Source organism: Beta vulgaris, chromosome 3 (assembly GCF_026745355.1).
Source record: "Beta vulgaris subsp. vulgaris cultivar EL10 chromosome 3, EL10.2, whole genome shotgun sequence".
Classification (NCBI taxonomy): domain Eukaryota; kingdom Viridiplantae; phylum Streptophyta; class Magnoliopsida; order Caryophyllales; family Amaranthaceae; genus Beta; species Beta vulgaris.
In genome coordinates, this window is record NC_079204.1 from 482,762 (window position 1) to 503,225 (window position 20,464).

The 20,464-nt window shown below is 33.8% G+C and overlaps 1 protein-coding gene and 1 pseudogene across 2 annotated transcripts in view; one reads left to right on the forward strand and one right to left on the reverse strand.

Moving 5' to 3' along the window:
- Positions 1–18,974, reverse strand: part of LOC104887889 (uncharacterized) — a 35,237-nt gene extending 16,263 nt beyond the window's left edge. The window contains exon 1 of one of the 2 annotated variants that reach the window (XM_010672657.3): positions 18,641–18,972. In XM_010672657.3, the coding sequence (XP_010670959.2) occupies positions 18,641–18,826 (186 nt within the window). In that variant the 5' untranslated portion in view covers positions 18,827–18,972. Of the gene's footprint in view, positions 1–18,640 lie in introns of both variants that reach the window. The other variant, XM_048640721.2, reaches the window with a different exon arrangement.
- Positions 79–11,419, forward strand: LOC125495939 (uncharacterized; annotated as a pseudogene).
- Positions 18,975–20,464: the final 1,490 nt, after the last annotated feature.

Consider the following 20,464-nt stretch of genomic DNA (forward strand, 5'->3'; position numbering starts at 1 on the left):
GGTGAAATTCACTATTCCTTTTGCTGTCACGTGCTTCTCACATGAACTGACTTAGTTTCATGGCACGCACACGGCACGTGGTTGTTGTCTTCTCATTCTCGCAGATTCTCGATTTTCCCCGCACCAATTTGTTTTACTGTTCTTCTCCTTCTTCTCCACTTCTAATCTCTCACACTCACAAATCCACAAATCCACGAATTCCACAAATCTACAAAATCCACAATCCACAATTCGACAAATCAACAATTCACAATCTACAATTCATACTCACAAATGCACAAATTCCACAATTCCACAAATCCACATCCACAAATCGGCGAAATACACAAAATCAATCGATACAGTGAATTCAATTCCAAATTGAAGTTCAGGCCAATTGAATTGTTCCGGGTTCTACTTTGGGTTCCGATGTTTGCTGTTGAGTTTTTGATTCGGCCCAGTTCTCGGATTTCTGGGTGTTCGCAACAAAGACGCTGGTGGTGTGTTCGGTGTGCAGGCGAAATGGAGCTCGAATTGTGTTTAAATGGCCAGTTCTGCAATCGCTAATTGTTTAGTGCTGATTGTCAAATCACCTCAATTATAGTTCTATAATTTAGTTCATTATTTATGCTCTTCTGGTGAGGGGGAGAAATTAATTTTAAATTATTAGTTTAAATCCCTAATTCCGTAATTTCCAAAATTATTGTAATTATTAGTTTACATTTGCATTTTTTAATAATCATGCATTTAAATTGCACTGGGGAGGTGGCACAGCAGGACTTCAGTTAGCTGGTAATTGTTCCTCTTGTGTTCTAACCAGATTCTAACTAGGCAAAAAGCGAATTAGTTCCTGGTTTTGAGGGTAAGGCCATACCAGGGCAAAAGGTTGTAGTACAATGCTCTTTATATTAAAATTAAAAAAAACCATTGCCCTAATTTTGTTCTGCCCATCCTAGGGTTTCACCTTCCTTGCTCTACTATAAATAGCTTACTTTAGACCAAGCTGCCTCTTGGTCTGTGTCTCCTTCCTCACAGCTTGAAATTTCGTTTGAAAGTGGTAGGTCATTGTTCTGCCTTTTCTTTCTACTAGCAACATTCTGTGGCTGAGCATTGCAATTGCTTCTGATCATCTAATCATCAAGTCAACAAGCACACAGACAAATAGAACTTGCCTCAAGCACACAAACAAATAGAACTTGGCACAAATAAATTAATGGATACTCTTGGACAAAAGAACTAATGTGTATAAAATGATCAAACTTTATTAGCTTATTACAAAACTGACAAGAAACAAGCAAAATATAGGCACATGTGTGCGAGTTGGATCAAACTTTCCAATATTTGACTTCCATAGACTGTGTTTTTCTTTGTATTTGACTTCCATAGCCTGTGTTTTTCTTTGTATTTTACTTGCATAGACTGTGTTTTTCTTTGTATTCAATTTAAAGAGGGATAAAATTACAGATGCTGTTTGCATTCTGGTTATTCTTTGCTATTTCATGCTGTTCTCCCTTCCTAAGGAATTAGATTAGGAGACTCAATTATCTAGGCTTCGTAACAAACTCTCTAATGCATGTTTCCCGCTTTTTAATAACAGCGTTCCCGACCTTGGGGGTGTTGGTGTGGAAAATCCTCTTAGTATATGTTTTTCTTTGCTTGTTCAGTTATTTAAGCTTGCTAACAAACCCTCTGATGCATGTTTCCTCTGTTTTAAAAACAGCCTTCCTGACCTTAGGAGTGTTGGTGTGGAAAATCCTTTTACTATATGTGTTTGTTTGCTTGTTGCGTCATGTATTACCATGCTTCCTATGCTTCTCTGTTGTTCAACAATCATATAGCCAGTGTGTATGTTTGATTGGTCAGTCAATGATCATGTAGCCAGTATGTGGAGTCCTCTAGGTTAGAGGTCTGAAAAATGAATGCTCTCCTGGTTTAGACAGGATGCTATAACATGGCCAATTGCTTACAGTTTTTTGCCGCTTTGTAAATTGATTGCCTTTGTTTTTTACTGTAGGATCCTATCTGATCTCCATATATCAGTCGGAGCTGAACTTCAAGGCAATTCCTGGTAACTGCTTGCTTCATACGCAATATTTTTCTCCTCTTAACAAGCTGTAGTTGTGTGGTAAATATTATTTGTTCACCGTCCTTTGGTGAATCTTATGTGATGTTGTGGTGGTATTTCGCTTGCTTGTTGTTCTGCTTATTAGGTAGCCTCGATGCTACTTTCCATTCGTTATTTGCTGTGCATTATTTTAATATGAGTACCTCTGAATTATAATGTCAGGCTTAGAGAGAGTATGAGAAGTAGTTGCCTTTGCTGCTTTAGGACATATGCTAAAACCTCATTTTTCAGAGGGGTCACAATTTACTCTAAACATGTGATTTCGTTGGGATAGAGGAAGAGTTTAGAATGTTACATTGTGGCTTGTCTGGTATGGTTGCTGTGCGTGAACGCCATCTGTCGTAAATCCCATTGTTTTGTCTTAACAGGTTTTAAGCATGTCGCTCAACTCAATTCGCATCCCATTCCAGCCTCTGCTAAAGCAGATTACTGAATGCATAAGCTTCCAGGTCCCTGCCTATGGTGTTCTAGACTTATCTAAGAACAACGCTTGTGTAGCTGTGAGGCCAGAGTGTGGCCCAATTTCTGTTGGTTACTTTGTTAGTCAGCTGTAGTTGAAGTTTGATAACGCTTGGAGGATCTTATTGTATGTGTGTGTCATCCATCCTTTTGTACCTGTTTCTTCAGGGAAGGGGAGGGGGCGAGGTTGAAGAAAGGAGGGAAACTTTTTAATCAATTTATTTATTTATAGAGTATCATAAACAATAGTGTGGAAATAAGGTATCATAAATGATCAATTCATCTGCATTTGTCTTTCTATTTCCTCCGATCTATTAAATTGGTCTATTACTTCACTCTAAACAAGAGATTGACACTCTTGCATAAGGATTGCAACTATACGTTGTAATCTAAAAATGACAAACTTTGTAATAGTCAGTTAGTCAGCTTTCTTCACCTAGCTGAAGATATTTACTCTATGCTTTTGTATCTATTAGTGTTTTGCCCTTTGCTTTCATTCGCTTTATTCTGTTGCAAACACCTGCATTTTATACTAAGTTACTGACTCTACGTCATTAACATATTGGGCCCTTAATTGCAGTTTGCAGATAACAAAGATCTTCATAGTGAATGGATGGCAGTAAAAAGGAACAACAAACTAAAGGTCGTTTCCCTTATCAAAGACAGAACAGGTTACACAGTCAACCCGGATGCAATGTTTGATATTCAGGTAATCTTTCCAAATTATGATGTTCATGGTCGGAACTTGGATGTACCAATGAGAGGTGGAAATTCGTGGAATGTCCTGATTTGGGGTTTGCTCGAGAATCTACTATCTCCATTTTACAATTGTCCTACCTCTCCTTACAGCTCTGTCAATAAGTTAATATTAGAAGTCCGCAAGTCCTATACTCTGTGAAGTTATTGCAATGCTCTCTATGGTTATCATCTCTGTCTTGTCTAAGTTTTTCTCTACCCCGACTTCTTCCATCTCTTTCATGGAACCTCTTCTTGGATCTCTTTAGCTCTTGTGCAGTCAACTAGGACACTCATATATGAGCAGAGGAAGTAGTATAGAATTATATAGACAGGTAGGTGCAATTATAGATCTCAAGTGCATTTCAGTCAAGCTAATTACCGATCCTATCTTAACTTTAAGTGCATACTTCATTTACAAATGAACTTGATCAATGATTTACTCTAAGCTGAGTTTAGTGATTGGAACTTGATAAATGAACATGAAGTCCATTTCAGGAGATGTGTAGCTAAAGTTACTTGTTACTTAGCCTACTTCTTCCATCTTTTTATTTTTGTTTTTTTTGGGGGGAGGGGGGTTTGGAGTTTGAGCCTTATTCGATTTAAAACTATACTTATAAGCATTGGTCATGGACCGGCTTCTGTTTTGGTTTCTGCACTAATGCAATCACTGACTTTCTAGATCAAGCGTATTCATGAGTACAAGCGACAGCTTATGAATATATTTGGAATTAATTTTCTTTTCTTTTTGCGTTGCTTAATTTTGAGAAAAGAATTGCAAGGTAAATCTAATTTCCTTTCCTTACTTTTAGTTTTCCTTTTCAACCATTTCAAAAGTTGTCTTGATAATTTCTTTCGGTTTTTGTTTGAGATTCTTTTGTGAAGCTTGAACATTTGGCTCAAATTTTTATGCATTCATTAGTTCTTTGCAGATTTTCCTATTGATTACGTGATTTGGATCATGATATGGGGGAGTACGCCTAGGTTTTTGAAAACCTGGGCTTCGAGTTTAGGGAATTGGTTCAATTCCAGTGTTGTCTTTTATGCTCCATTGTCTTATGTGTTGGGTTGATGCTTAGCTTCTCTATTTTGATGCTAGGAAGGCAGTTATTGGTGCTCCATTTTAGCTTAAGTCTGCATCTCAGGCAATATCTCAGGTTTATGATTGCTCTGTTATTTCAGCATTGAAGATGGTTCTTATTGCGGCTTTTTCTTGGAGGTCATACTCTCACAGATCACTATTTTCTTTCGTGGCTGGATTCTGAAATGTTTCATGATTTTAATTAATTTACTTGGTTGTTTTGTTTCAGCTATTGTGTTTAGATACTGCTTGATGTTGCTTTTCTTAAGCAGTGTAAAACTAATGTTCCTTAATACAAGATGTTTAGAACTAATTTAAAGCGTTTCATCAAGATGAGATGTTTCTGTTTGATCCTAAGACATCAATTTCTATGTTTAATTATGTTTTCTTGTGGCCTCTAGAAAGTATTATTATGATAAAGTTGTAAATTTTGTATGTCACTCATAGAGGTCTCACAACAAAGGTTAAAACAGGTTTCCAAACGGATAAAAATGTTTTAAAGATCATGCAACAAATATTAGTTACCTAAGCTGGGCCCCTTTATCGTGTATATATACCATAATTGCGATGGGTTTTAATGTTTAGCAGGAGGCATAAATATGAAGCTGTAGACAATAGACAGTTCCTACTTCCTATAATGAATCAAATAAGGAACATGTTTTACGAATTTAGTGCACTTGTGAGAATGCAATTGGTCCAATTAAAGAGTTGCTAGCAACACTCAATCATTAATACTAAATGGTTTGCAATACTACACGACAATCTATCTGTTAAACAAAATGCTTCACTTTTCTGTGGACTCACATCAAAATAAAAAGGCTACAACCACAAAGCATCTCTTCCTCTCATGGAAGGTCTGTCCTCTTATCATCTTTATTTCCGTTACCTTTTCTAAAAGATGCTTGAGATATGATCTATCCCACAGTTGCTGCGTTTCACTTTTTTCTGATATGACTTAGTCCTTGATATGTGGAAATTGTGGAGTTATACATTTGCTAATCACAAAATTTCTTTTTTTTTTCTTCACATTTGTTTCGTATTGATACTGCTTCCTTCCATTCGAAATTCAGTTTAATAGTCAGTAGGATTGAATTTTCAGCTTTTGAATATATCACTAAATGAAATGTATCGTTATGTTGTTTCCTTCTACTTATTTATTGTAAGCTAACCTGGAAGTTTCACTTCAGCGTCTAATAGAAGCTTAACGTTTTGTGGTTTTAATGTTTTCGACTACATGATTAAGCCCATGATTCTTGGTAGCGTGATAGACCAGTAAAAAAAACGGTTCGAGTATTAATGTTCTTTACCGTGCCATCTCTCTTTGATTCTCCCCTCCAAGAGAATCGAATAAAAAATTCTCTTAAGAATAACCAAACGCTTACATATTCTGATTTTATACATGTGGTTTAAAAAAAGTTTCTGAAACTAAGTAATGTGAGAATAAAGTGGTCAAGGTGCTTTTAGGTGCAAGGATGCTTCTTTTGGAAAGGAGGAATGGTTAGTTTTTGTCATTTAGTTGCCTGTTGAATTTGATTGTTATTGAATCTTGGTGAACCTTTAAGTAGAAGGATGATGTTAACCTAGGGCTTGCGATGCTTAAGCTTGTCAATCTGCTTTTCTTGTATGAATTGTCGCTTTAGCTTTGATGATAGGCAAAGATAAACATGCATTAGTATAATGTGTGCATTTTCAAAATTGATTATGAAGCAACACGTTGGCAAATAACTAATTAGCTATTGTGTGTTGTAATGGGACTTAGTGTCATTTGGATACATTATCTTTGGTATCATAAAGGTAAGGTTGTACTATTGTCTACATTGGGCTCTTCTATTTCGCACAGGGTGCAAGCTTAGAGGCATTTCGGTGTTGTTCCTGTTGTGGTTATTGCTTTACCTGATGTAGCTATGTTAGAGTGGTGGTCGTTATTTTACAAACGTGCCGTGGGGGTTGAGGTGGATAAGATTATTAAGGGCGTGATTTGCCTTGTAGTGTACTGTTTTACTGTTGTATACTTGATCTAGAATCATGCGTGCTTGTGTAAACTCAATCTGGTGTGGTGTGGTATGATGGAAATGGAATACTAACTTGCTCCAATGGTGGCTTCCAGGACAAGCAACCTGTTGGTAAAAATACAGCTACTTCTTTAAGCAATAGTACAAGCCAGCATCGGCTTCCTATGAACTACGATTCGTTGAGGCACATGTCGAGTAGTTTAATTGCTGATGAGAATACTGTGGATGCTGCCTCGGAGAAAGATCTCTTAGTTTTTGTCTGTTTCATTGTTTTGCCAATCCCTCATGTGGCCCTCGGTTATTGACTGAGTTTAAGGAGCATCGTATGCACCTTGGCAGGGTAATGAATATTTTAAGCAGAAGAAGTTCAATGAAGCTGTAGACTGCTACTCCAGAAGCATCGCTTTGTCGCCTACAGTTGTGCCTTATGCATATAGGCAATGGTTTATCTTAAAATAAGAAGGTTAGTGGTAGTTACAATTATTAATTTCTTTTAAAGTCTTTTTGATAGTCATAGCAACTTGGAATATTTTTCATTGCACCTTGATGATCTTTATGAACTTTCACAACATGTTAGTAGTGAGAGCTGGTAAACTTGGCTCTTGATTCCTCAGATTTCAAGAGGCTGAGAATGACTGCACGGAGGCCCTTAATTTAGATTACCGCTACATAAAAGCATATTCACGCCGAGCTACAGCCAGAAAAGAACTCAGGAAACTCATGGACGCCTTAGAGGGTATGTCACGTTGATGTAGAGTGTGCAATTATTTTAAGTACAAGGTGTTGTGGCTGTTTTACTATTAGAAGTGCTTACAGATGTTGAGTTTGCATTTCGGTTAGAGCCGCAAACAGAAGAACTCAAGAAACAACACACTGATGTGAAGTCCTTGCTTGAAAAGGTATATTTTTTTTTAGAACTTAAGATACTTTTATCTTTTATCATTCCTGAAGGAAGTATTTAGTGATTTTATTCGTTTTAAACTTTCTTCTCCATGTAGTTCTTGGATTGAGATTAAGTGGGTAAGTGGCATCATTAAATTTTGGTAGCCACATATCTGAATTAGAAGTCCTATGCCGTAGCCACAATATACCTGGATTTATATTAGAAATGGTAGAAGACAGGAGTCAAAGAGCCTATGTGGGAATTTGGACAACTAGCATGAAAAACTAGGGCATCGTATTATTGCAAGTGGAAAACACTGTGGTTGAAGGCTTATTCTGCACCTTGTTTTTATTCTATATTTTATGTATTATTGCTTTTCTTAAAAGTCTAGGGAGAAGATAAAGTTACTAATTTGAAAGGTTCTGCTGATAAGTTTTATTCTATATTTTATGCATAAGGTAATGGCGTATTCTCTTGGTTAGAATTAACTTCTTGCTTTATATCATATCAAATTGGGTAAAGCATCAATTTTTCTCACTAATACTACTATTGCTTATTTTTTTGTTCTGGCTCGATTCCTTTGGGTATATATCTGAATTTTTTTTCCTATATTCATGATTATTTACCTAATATTGAAGGAGAGAAGAAGCATTTAGGGTTTCGTCGGGACAAGGATGATGATTGTAGACTGTCGCGGAAGCATTTGCCGACTGGTCTTATGGATATTCACAAATCTAAGTCAGCTTAGCTTTTTGTTGGCAAGGTAAGAATTGCTTCTTATTCTTTTCTTTTTCTTCAATCCATTTTGTTCTATTTTACTCATGTCTCTGTCTTGTGGCTCTGTTTTTGCATACTCATGTCTCTGCACTGAAACTGCTAAGGTTCATAATACAATAGAGTTGTTATTATTATAGCATATTAGTCATATACTTTTCATCCTTCAGCCGTAGCACCTTGCTCTAGCACTAAGGCTTGCTAATATATGATTCATGGTATTTCTTAATTCTTTACATCATTCCCTCTTATGTGACTATGTAGTGTCTATCAAGAAGATAGTGATAGAAGTAAGGTTGCATGTAAGACTATTCTTCTTTCCTTAATGTGCGTCTGATGCTCCAATTCTCTCTTATCCTCAGTTAGGTTGCAACAAAATATAATAGGCCATAATGCCATATGAGATTTGGTTGATTGAAAGCTTTCTATTTTTAAGCTAGAATCAACAGTAGTGGGAGAACAGGAATGCTGTAGAGAGAGATGGCAGTAATTAAATAGAGGAGTGTAGGAATTGGGTGATTCATTCAGAAATCGAGAGTAATCTTCTTACGTTATGGGAGAGTTTCGGGCTTCCAGCCTCTTTAAAGCTGCGAAAACTATCTGGCTACCATTTTAGTCAACATTTCAATCTATTGCGTTATCTGATATACTTATGTTCTTCCTATTATTCTTTCTATTCTGTTTGCTTGTTGAAAGTTGCTATTTTTAACCTGTTCCTGAATATTCACCATTGCTGTGTAAAGCTGTTGTGTTTGTCTTCCCAGTTCATACCATCTTCGATGTCAAGGTACAAACCTCAACGGGAGCACTTCACATCACCCACAAACACGATGTCAAGGTACAAACCTCAGGGTGCAGCATTGTTGTGGCTGATTTCGTGTATTGGTAGTTCTCTGTTTCTTTGGCTGGTATGTCTTGGGTTTAGGTTAAAGTTTTTGTAGCCTTTTAAATTTAGAATAGATCATGTTCTGTATTGCATTTCTTTTTGTGATGGTTGTGATCATGTGCATGATGGATTCTGAATAAAGCTCGCGAGGGTGCTATAAGAATGTGGTCTACTGGTGTGTGGTTGGGGTTCAAGTGTTAGTAAGGAGTCTTATGATGTTGATCATTTACTATTTTGAGGGTTGATGTTCTAATTATAGTGCTTCCCGAAAGATCTTATTAATACTTAGGTAAGTTAGGTTGTAATTTAGTTTCTTGATTGATATATGTCATGATATTCATCCTATGCCTTGTGGACTGTGGCATATGTTAGCTAGGCCATTGCTACAAGCCTACAACTATATAAATTTTGAATAAAAGGTTTTAGGCATCTTTTTTTTACATCCCATAATTGATTTAACGAATAATAGATCAAAAATACTTATATAAGGTTATCCAATATTTTTTTATTATTATTAGTGGTAGTAGTCTTCGCCTTAGAAGTAATTTGCTTCATTTGAACGGTCCAAATTAGATGGATAGAATAATTTTCCTTTTGAATGAACACTTCTTTCCTTGCTCTAAATTATTATATCAACTTATAAGGTGTAACTTTCCATTGTCGCTATGACTTTCTTTTGACTATTGTCTATATTATCTTGAAATTTCTCCCATATTTTGCAATCTGAACTCATGTTAAAAAATCAGATACCTGAATTGATTGTATTATTTCTGTTGGCATTAATTTCATGCTGACTACTGTGCCAAGCTATCTTCACTTCACTTTGATACTAAATTAAACTGATTTTTTCTGTTTAAAACGGGTTTTTGTTGATTAATACTAAATTTGCTGATTGACATTGAAATTTTACTAATTAACACTGATTACACATTCCTTAGAAGCTTTACCTTTAGAAGTGAGATAAGAGAGAACGAAGGGAGAATTAAGTCGGGATATCGGTTTGATAACCGATCTTTTTACCGAATTGCCTGATTAAATTATTTATGATTTTTTTCTGTTTTTTTTTCCTTTTTAGTTGTTCTGGGGTTTCCCATAATGCTCAATCCTCTTAATCCTTTTAATATGCAAAGAATAGAGCCTAAGATTGCCACAACCTAAATTAATTATTGTACTTTGTCCGATTTATGATCAATCCATCAATGTGGCATGGTAAACATTAGATCATGGTAGAAAGTGATTAGTTTTTCTCTATTTTATTAAACTAAAATAGTTGTTAAGGTTTTGCAGGGCTTTTAGGTTTGGGTTTAGAATAATTTGGAAGCTATATTTTGCAATTTCAACAATATTTTTTGAGGCTCTAAATGATGGGTTGTTCACTTTATAACCCTATCTTTGCTTCATTTTTTACTATTGATTACGCTTTACTTATAAAAGCTATTAAATAACCTTGGTTGTTAATTACTCAAAATAATAGGTTTAGTTACATAAGTTAGGCTTTTATCACCTTTGTTGTTAATTACTCAATAATTAGTATCTTCTAGATTCCTGAATCTATGGCTTTAATCATCTGATTTTGGTAGTTTGACTGGATTTACAGTAGCTTTTAGATATTTTGATGCTATTAATGTTTGATTTTGGTGTTTTTGTAATGGTTATTGTTATCCATGTAATCTACATTTATGTCATGTTCCTCAGTGACATTGTATTGTCTTTGATGGATACAATGCTTATATTCATGTAGCAGTTGAAGATGATAAAGGTTATCAACTGGGGGAGCTGGCAGGGGCTGGGCAGGGGGAGAGTGCAGCAGGGGGGAGGGCTGGCAGGGCTGGGGTCATCAGATGTTGCCTTGGCTCTACAGTCACTATCACTTGAGCTGCTACTTATGTTGGTGATGCTACAATTGCCATTGATGCTACTGTTTAAACCATGCTGCATGCTGATCCCATCAGATTCAGACCATGAATCATCCATGTCTGTCTCAAAGCCACAACTGCAAGTAAAATAATTTGAGAGATGAAGGATAACCACATTTTTCTAAAGCAACTATCTATATAAAAGAGAAACATTCGAAGAGCATAAAGAGTGTCGCAAGCATGCCATACCATAATATAAATTTAAATTGTTGTATAGAAAGGCTGAAGTGTAATTTTGCGCTAAATTTCCTTGCAAAGTTATCTCAAATAAAATGCTTGGGTAAAGCTTCTATGTTTAGTGGTAACCACAAGCTAATTTTTTTAAGAGGTTAATATGGTCGAAATGGTTTTATAAATCTTTCAAGGAATGTATATTCATGGACTTACATTTGTCCCTTCGCTCTCTCTTATCTCACTTCTAAGGATTGGTTGGAGATTAAAGAAAAGGTGATCCATAGATGCGATTCGTTGTAGAATTGGCTCACTTTTTGGCCTTATACTTTCATCTGTAACCTGATTATTTGGAAATTATTGTTAGTTGTCAGTCTAATCATCTTTCCATTATCTCACTTGCTGGCCTTAAGTATTGAACATTTACTATATTTATCAATTATCTAAATTATTGCTAAACATGAGCACCTTGTGATTAGAGTGATATTTTCGTTTTTTATTTTCCTTAACACAAACGTTATTTGATACGAGTCTTGATGGACATGCTGCATCTTAGGTACGATGAAGTCGTACTATATAAATACTTTTTATTTCGTTATAGTCTAATTATACCGGTTCGCTCAAATCTAACTATATACTTAACTTATGAGTGATACTTTTTTTTTTCCCTTGATGTCAGAAATAGGATCATGCAATGAAAGCTTATATTAATTTTGTGAGAGTAGGTTGAAGCTCCATTTCAAAAGCACTTTAGAGACACGTCAAATAATTACAACTAAGCAATAAGTGCAGTTTAGGGAATTCTCTATAATTATTACATTTAATATTTAAATTGCACTTCAAACAACCACCAATTAATTGTGGATGTACGCCTTACTTTTGTGCTTTACCCCATGCACTCAAAACAGCAAGTACCGATGGATTTGGAATAATTACTTTACAATCATCTTGCTAATTGAAACAAACGTAATTCGAATATCACAAGTATGCTATTTTGGAGTGTCGCGCGTGTATGCACGCGATTAAAACATCATGCTCACATCCTTGTTTCTATGTACAACTACCCACTGTTAGCATCAACTTTTAAAAACAGGTGCTACAATGGAGTATACTCTATATCTTGCGGGAATATATTGTAGATTCGCTTTAAAAACATTCCAAAGGCACGCGCAAAAGTTTCAAGTTACCAACAAGTTTTGAATCAAAGTTGTCAACTTAACTATTAGAATTTCGCTTGAAATAAACTTATTTATGTATTTTCTTTTGCAAATGAAAGTTATCAGAAAAAAATCGTGTTTGCACGTTGTTATTAATTGATTTGCCTAATGCAATTAATACACCTTCTGTATGTACCGCCTTTTGGGAATACGCGCTAAACAAATATTTTACTACTCAATAATAGCAAACTACAAATATCACAATTATACAATTTTGTAAGAGAATTTGTAAAAAGTCAAAAATCATAAAAGACGAGAGAGAAGGAAAGAAAGGAAAAGGAAATGAGAGGCGGATAATGTTGTATTTGACGTTATTAACAAACCATAACAACCAAGAAAGAGGGGAGGACAAAGAGAGAAGAGCACTTTCAAAGATCTTCTATAGTCACAAAAACATATATCAGAAGAAGGATAAAGATCGAGAAACATACATATAGGAAGAAGGACAAGATCAAGAGGTAGAAAAGTAGGTTTGAGACTATGATAGTTTATGTATGCATCACACACGCACGCACTGGCACGCGCGCGGAGAAACACACACACATCATTAACAATATTTAATATAGTATAAAGCATCAAATATCTTTTTTTTTTAAGAGAAAAAGTATCAAATATCTTAGCATATAACTTGCCATTCAGTATACTAATTATATTTAACTTAATTCAAATATCACAAATATAACATGCTTGGATCATTGCTGCCTATGAACAATGTGAAGTGCTTTTCAAAATGCCAGCCGAGCATCTTAGCAATTTATCGACTAAAGCATTCTTGCACTTAACACTTAACACTTTTTCTTACTTTGCATGCATACTCATAGTTCATTTAAATGTACATTGACATAATTCCTTTACTCTTTGCACCCTCTTGCTAGGCCTAACATCTTTTGTGAACTAATGACAACAAGGTACTTGATCCAAATCACAACAACTGCATTAATTTTCAGAAATAGGGTGTTGCAGTGGCGAGCCTACTATCTACAGAAATATATTATAGCTCCATTTCAAAAACACTTCAAAGGCACGTGAGAAACCTACAAGTTAACGACAAGTTCTAAATCAAAGTTGTTACATTAGCTATTGGAATCGCACTTCAAATAAACTTAATTATGTATTCTCTTTTCAAATGAAATTAACGAGTAAATAAATCGTGTTTGCACACTGTACTTCATTGGTTTGCCTGATGCAACTAATACAACGTGTGTACTCAGCGTCTCTTTGGAATACGTGCTAAATAGATATTTCACCACTTAAGGCTAACGGACTACAAATATCACAATTATACTATTTTGGGGCGCCGTGCGCGTAGGCGCGCGGAGCAACAACTAGTAAAAAAAAAGTTTTAATTTAAGGATACTCGATAATACGAATAAAGTCGAAGTTCTTGAGTGAATTAAAAAAAATATATATATTTTTTTAGGGTAGATTTGTTTGTGACTATCTTTTTGACCCATTAAATTAACATCTAGGATGGGTGTAGAAAATACCATTTCAATTTATTATCATACAATTATTTTTTTGGTGCAACACACCACACGAAATTCAAACTATGCGACCACATTATTGTAGCTCTTCCTCCGACCTCAATTTCTTTTGTCCTCACAATTTTCATTTTCTCTCTCCTCTTGCCCCAATTCCTCTTCACGAAAACACCAAAGGCAACCACCACCACACCACCGGCGATCTCCTCGAGTCCTTCCTCGATTCTCTCTCATATTCCCTCCGTCGCAATCGCCAGAATCTCAGCTTCTTTTGCTGGTTTCGGCTACGAGATTTCCGTCCGAAATCGTTTAGTTAAACAAGCTATTTGGGATTACCTTCAACCCACTGTTTCTTCTTCTCCTTCTTCCTCTTCTACAGAATTTTGCTTTTTCCTGCGACTTTTTCTGGTCGATTATCGCTATTTTTCGGATGCTTATCTCAAAAATTGTTGCACATGTCTATGACTGGTTGGTCGACGCTTTGTGGCTCATCCTCTGCACATAACTATGCTTTCTATTCAGTTCTTTCTTTTTCGAATGGGTTAAATTTGCAGCAGTTTGATGAAGGAGTTGAGAGGAGTGATGGTGGTTAGTTATTTGAGTCGGTGGTTGTGGTGATGGTGTGGTGGTGATGGGGAGGAGGAGGACGTGGTGGTTCCATGGTTTGATTAAAAAGAGGGGAGGGAGATTGAGAAATGATTTGATGTTTGTATAAAGTAACCCTTATAATCCAAAAAGTAACCCGTATTTTCACTAAAAAGTAACCTCTCAACATTATAAAAAGGCAACCCTTAGCATTTGAAAAAATAACCTATAGTTTCAGTAAAAGTAACCCTATTTCTAGTAAACCCATTCTTTCAGTAAAAGTAATCCTATTTCCAATAAACCCATTCTTTCAGTAAAAATAATTTCTTAGCATTACAAAAAGTAATCCCTAGTTTTAGTAAAGTAACCTCTTAGCATTCGAAAAAGTAACCAATAGTTTCACTAAAAGTAACACCTAAAAATTAGAAGATAATAAACCTAGATTCAACAGAAGTAACCCATGTTACAAAATGTAACCCCTCTAAAAATGGATTTAAAAGTAACTCCTCTGAAAATGAATTCACGCTTGGGCTTGTTTTTAAAGTCTAGCTTGGGTCTTTTATTAGCTGGCCACACCATTTGTTTAAGATGTGGTCTGTCTTATACAAAAGTTTGTGATTATCATATCAAATCAAACAAGAAAAAAAAATATGAATTTATCCTTATCGCACTCATCAATCAAATTATTAGATTAGGCGGTCTAATTTTAACAAGATTGAGTTTTTCTAAAAAGTCCATTCTATTTCACTCTAACACAACACAATCCTAGTCATCCCTTCTCTTCTCCTTCCTTTTTTTTCTTGAGTATCGAACTACAACAGATAATCTAAAAGAAAGTAACTCGGTAGTCTTACCAAACGGATTTAACTAGTCACTAAATGGATTAAACTAGCTAGTCACTGAATGAATTAAAAAATGTTATTACTTAATAGATTAAACTAGTCACGAAATAGATTAATTAATCCCTAAGTAGTTAAACTAGTCACTATATTAAAAAAGGTGACATGTTTTCTTCCTATATTGAACTTGGATCATGCCTAATTTTATATTAAAATTAGGCGGTGTCTTACAAGACCAACTGCAATTTCATATCTTTATCTTCTTCAAGTTTATAACCCTCAGATATATAATAAAGCTCTTATACCAACCATCTTTATCTTCTATTTTTAGTCATATTATTTAAGTACATATGTGGATTGTGGAGTGATATTAGTGATGTTGAAGTATGCCTTGAATTAATTAGGCGTTAATATTAATCAAGCATGCATGGGTTTAGGGGTGAAACACCCTGGTGGGAATTAGGAAACCGGTTTTACTTGGAAGCGGTCTCTTATTTCACAACAATCTTTTTAGTTAGTCAAATAATAGTTAAACTTAAGAAACTGGTTTTAGATAATCAATGGTTTCCTATATTTAAGAAATGGGTTAGTAACCTCAACCGGTCTCCTATAGGTAGTCTCTTTGGCCATTTTTGTAGTAGTGGGGCAATGCTCCCGAACTTTTTTGTATATATTGTTTAGTATATTGAGTCTATATATTTTAGTTTGGGGTTAGGCCCATCTGTTTAAATTAATTAGTAAGGTTTTATATAAACTTTATAATTAACTTGTGCCTCCATTATTCTGAAATTTGTACTCTTTCCTAAACATATTAAAAACCGTTTTTCCTCTGCTTATGGATATAGATAATACATTGTTAGTGAACCACGTTAGTTTCTTGTGTAAATTGTTCATCAATTTTTGTTTCGTTAATTGCATCTGTTACAACAAATGAGATGAGAACATAAATGAAAATAGACCATTGCCTTTAATGAAATTTAAAAAAAATGTAATGGTTAGTGCAATTTGAAAATTTGCTATATGTTCTCTATTTATTTCAACATCTACCAGACTAGGGCATTATTGCAGTAAATAATTAAATTCTTATTATTCCCCATCTTATCTTTCAATTTCTACATGCCAAAATATTATTAGAACTAGACTTGTGCCCCATGTCAGTCACAAAATTAAGATTGTTATAAAATATTTTACTTTGTTGAAAAATATTTACAGTTTCAAATAGAATTATCATATGAATTCACCAAACAAACACAATAATTGGTAAAAAAAATAATGGAGGAGTTATATGTTAATATTATAGTATATGAATAGTCCTTTGAGCTACTTTTCGTTTTATTAGAATAATTTTTGCAATGACCATGTAATGAAATCAAATCTCTATTATATAAGGAAAGGGGAGGATGATAGTGTTCTTATTTGGATGTACTAAATTATCTTTAATGATCTAATGGAATGAAAAAAAATACTAAAGAAAACAATTTAAGAATCATTTTTCATTTGAACTTGCCATTCAAAACAAGTTAAAATTGGTAATGTCAAATATTTCAATTAGAAAATTAAATGGACAAAATATCTTGACTTTTTTTTATAAGAGAATATGGTATATATGACGTTCACCTGAAAAGTCTAAAACACTCATTACCTTTGATACTTTCTAATTCGGTCACAAAAAATTAATATTAAAAACCACTCACAACTTTTATTAGTTTTTTTTATATTAGCAAATTAATATTTATAAATTTATCTAACTATAAATTTTGACATTTTAAGTGTAATCATAGTTATAGTATGGATATGGAGTATATATATAATAATTTTGCCAAATACAACCCTTTAAAGTGGTTACTTTGTTAATTGCAACCCTTTCATTTCAATATATTCAATTGCAACCTCAAATAAAGCAAACACTTTTAAGTTGCAGCCCAAAATTAAGGCGTGAAGATAAGTTGGGTTTAGGCCGCAACTTAAAAGTGTTTGGTTTATTTGAGGCTGTAATTTGAAGAGATTGCAATCAAAAGGCTGCAATTAACAAATTGGTCACCTTGAAAGGCTGCATTTGGCAAAAAATTTATAATAAAAAAAAGTTTTGAAATTAACGCACGCATCACGTGCATATAAGACTAGTATGAACGTGTTGAGTTTAGTATCATATAACTTCTATCCATGCATATTAGATTGAGTCTCCTTAAAAACGTGAAGATGGTTGAAAAGATCGAGGTGCCAAATCAGTTTCTATGTGAATCTATTTGGTTATTTCTATTTCATTCGTTTCTTAATAGATGCATCACATCGACTTTTTACACTATTTGGATATCAATTTTGACTATATTTAATTACGTATTTAAAGATAAACGTTATTACTTTAATTGATGTTGGATTAATATGAGTTCACATTTTTAATTTTTTTTAATAATTGTAAATAATATACTCCCTCGTTTTACTTTATTGTTTATGTATTCTCCATTGGAAAATTTCAATATATTGTTTATATTTTTTAAAATTCCATACATAATGTAACTTTATGACGTAAAGTATTCATTGGTTTTAAGCTGCAACAAATGTGTTCCCACTAGTAGTCATATTTTATTAGTTTATTCCCCAAGTCCAAATAGGAACAACAAAAAAGACGGAGCGATTACAATTGAAAATATTGATGGTCAAAATTGTGCATCGATAAGTCTACTATGCCTAGTCAATTCGATACATCTCTAGAAGAAATATAACACAAGCTAGCTTTACTTTAGCTTTCAGGATTGTTTGGCAGTTGATTGTTGGCTGTTGGCTTTTGGCTGTTTAAGTTGATTTGTTTGACTGGCTAAAACCATTGATTGTATGTATTAGCTTTTTGAGTTGGCTGTTCAAGCCATTTATTTGCAAAAGTGTTTAGTAAAATTAGTTGTGACTATTGGTTGTTTATTAGAGAGTTTGTGGACCAACAAGCCAAAAGCCAACCCAAAAAGCTACTTCAAGTAACTTTTTTATTTTGGCTTAACCAAACACTTTCTTAACTGTTTGATCAAATTAAAAAACCAAAAATCAATGGATCATTTACCAAACATGGCGTTCATGTGCATCACGTGGCGTACATATAAGAGACTGATCGAGTAACAACTAACAATATATACTAGTATAACATATGTCGAGTTTTTACTTTCATGCACACCCTACACCTCACCTCATATACAGACAAAGATTGCTTGTTTTTAACATGACAGTTATATGATTACTAGCAGTGGCGGATTTTTCCACAATAACATATTATGATGTCGTGTAACTTGTTTTTGTATGTTGGGTTTAGGACTCTAGCTAAATTACAAGGCTTAATTTTGTTTTTTTTAAAAAAAAAATCTATGAGGGGCCAAGCCCAGGCCTGCCACAATGAAGATCCGTCATTGATTACTAGAGTTCCTCGATTATGGTGATGATAAGTTAAAAAAATAAAGAACGAAACTAATTTTAGTTGGTGATATAGAGAATCTAAAAGAAGACATGCATACCCTGTTGAAGAACATGAAGCCAAGATCAATATCAAGATCAACACCATCAATATTAACAGTTTTGGTATGAGTTGTTTCACCCAAGTAATCATCTTTATCGTACAAAACCACTTGAATTCCTGCTTTAGCTAGCTCAAATGCTGCTCCTACTCCGCATATTCCTCCGCCTATTACTGCAATTCTCATCTTTTTTTGCGATCGATGTGGGAGATATATTCAAGGGAAGAAATCACGTAGCTTAATTGAAGTATAGAGATATATAATTGAACTTTTTTAGTTTCTAAAAGATGTCTTGCATTTACTAACGAAAGAAGAATAATAAGCTAGCTAGGTCTTTTAGTACAGTCTAAGAGTCTTGGCTTATTATTTATACACTAAGGTAAGTTGGTCGAGCTATTAATTATATCCCACCAATTTTAGGGCTTGCAATTTGCATTATTGTCATTGCGTCTGAAATTGACACTCCCTTTCTCCATAATTATTGCTCCACTTCCCCTTTTATTTTGAGGTCAAAATTTACAAACTTTAATTTGGCTATAAAAAATAAAATTGTATTTTTATAAAAACAGATTTATAATAAGTATGTCTGGTAAGATATCGCCTACTTTATTTAAATTAAAATTAGGTAATGGTAAGCCTAATATTAAAAAGAGAATTAGCGCAATAGTGATTATGTTACTTTCTTTAGGTGACTAGTTTAATTCATTTAGTGATTAAGTCTGCTTTTATATTAAAATTAGACCGTTTCTTAATTTTAATTAACTTAATTACTATTGGACTAATTCTCTTTTTAATTTTGGGCTTGTCATTGTTTAATTTTAATTTAAAAGTAGGCAGTCTCTTACAAGACAAACTCTGATTTATAACTTTGAAATGCAATAACAATACCAACATCTATTAACAGGTAATAAAAATACACAGAAAATAACTTCTTCATCAACTAATTTTTATATTTTGTATTTACACTACATGATACCTAATTAGAACTAATGATGATTGTAAATTACATCCTTCAAAATTACATTTAAATGAAATTTAATAAAAATCGCCAAAGTAATCCACGCACGCATCGCATGCAAAGAAGGCTAGTGAGTAATTGATGACGACAAGTCACATTCTACAATTCTTACTCATAGGTTTAGATATATAGTAGTATCCTTTTCGTTCCAATCTGATGATTCTACTTGAAATAATCCATTTATAGAGAGAAAAACGTAATTTGTCCATGATTTAATTTGATCGATATATATGTAATAGAATATACTCATATTAGATCTTGTTGTATTTCATCTGAACATGTAGTTAGTTTCAACCTATCAAATTTTTGTAATTCTTATGATGCTTATCTCAAGATACTATATATTGCTTAATGTGTACATTAAATTTATATAAAAAGCAAACATGAACAAAAATAAAGAACAAAGGGAGTATTAGATTCTATAATTATCCAATTGTTTTGACTGTGTGCAAAACAAAATATATACAGTTTACCAATCAAACATTTTTGTAATCCTTGCATCAAATAAAACAAATGCTAAGTGAGTTCCAATCATCAATATGAATAGTACTTATTTATTTATTTTTGATGAGTAGTTTACTCAATAAATGTAGACATGTCAATCTTTATTAGATTAGTGAATAAACCACCTATTACTTATGTGCTACATTTTGTTTTATTGAGAAAATATCATAAATTATTAAAGAAACATGATTTTCCAATCCATATTAATCTTTATCAAATCCCCACGCAAGCAACGCCCACAAACAGGAGAGCAATGGTATAAGAAAAATATTTTTCTCTACCATCTTAAGCAAGTCCAGCAC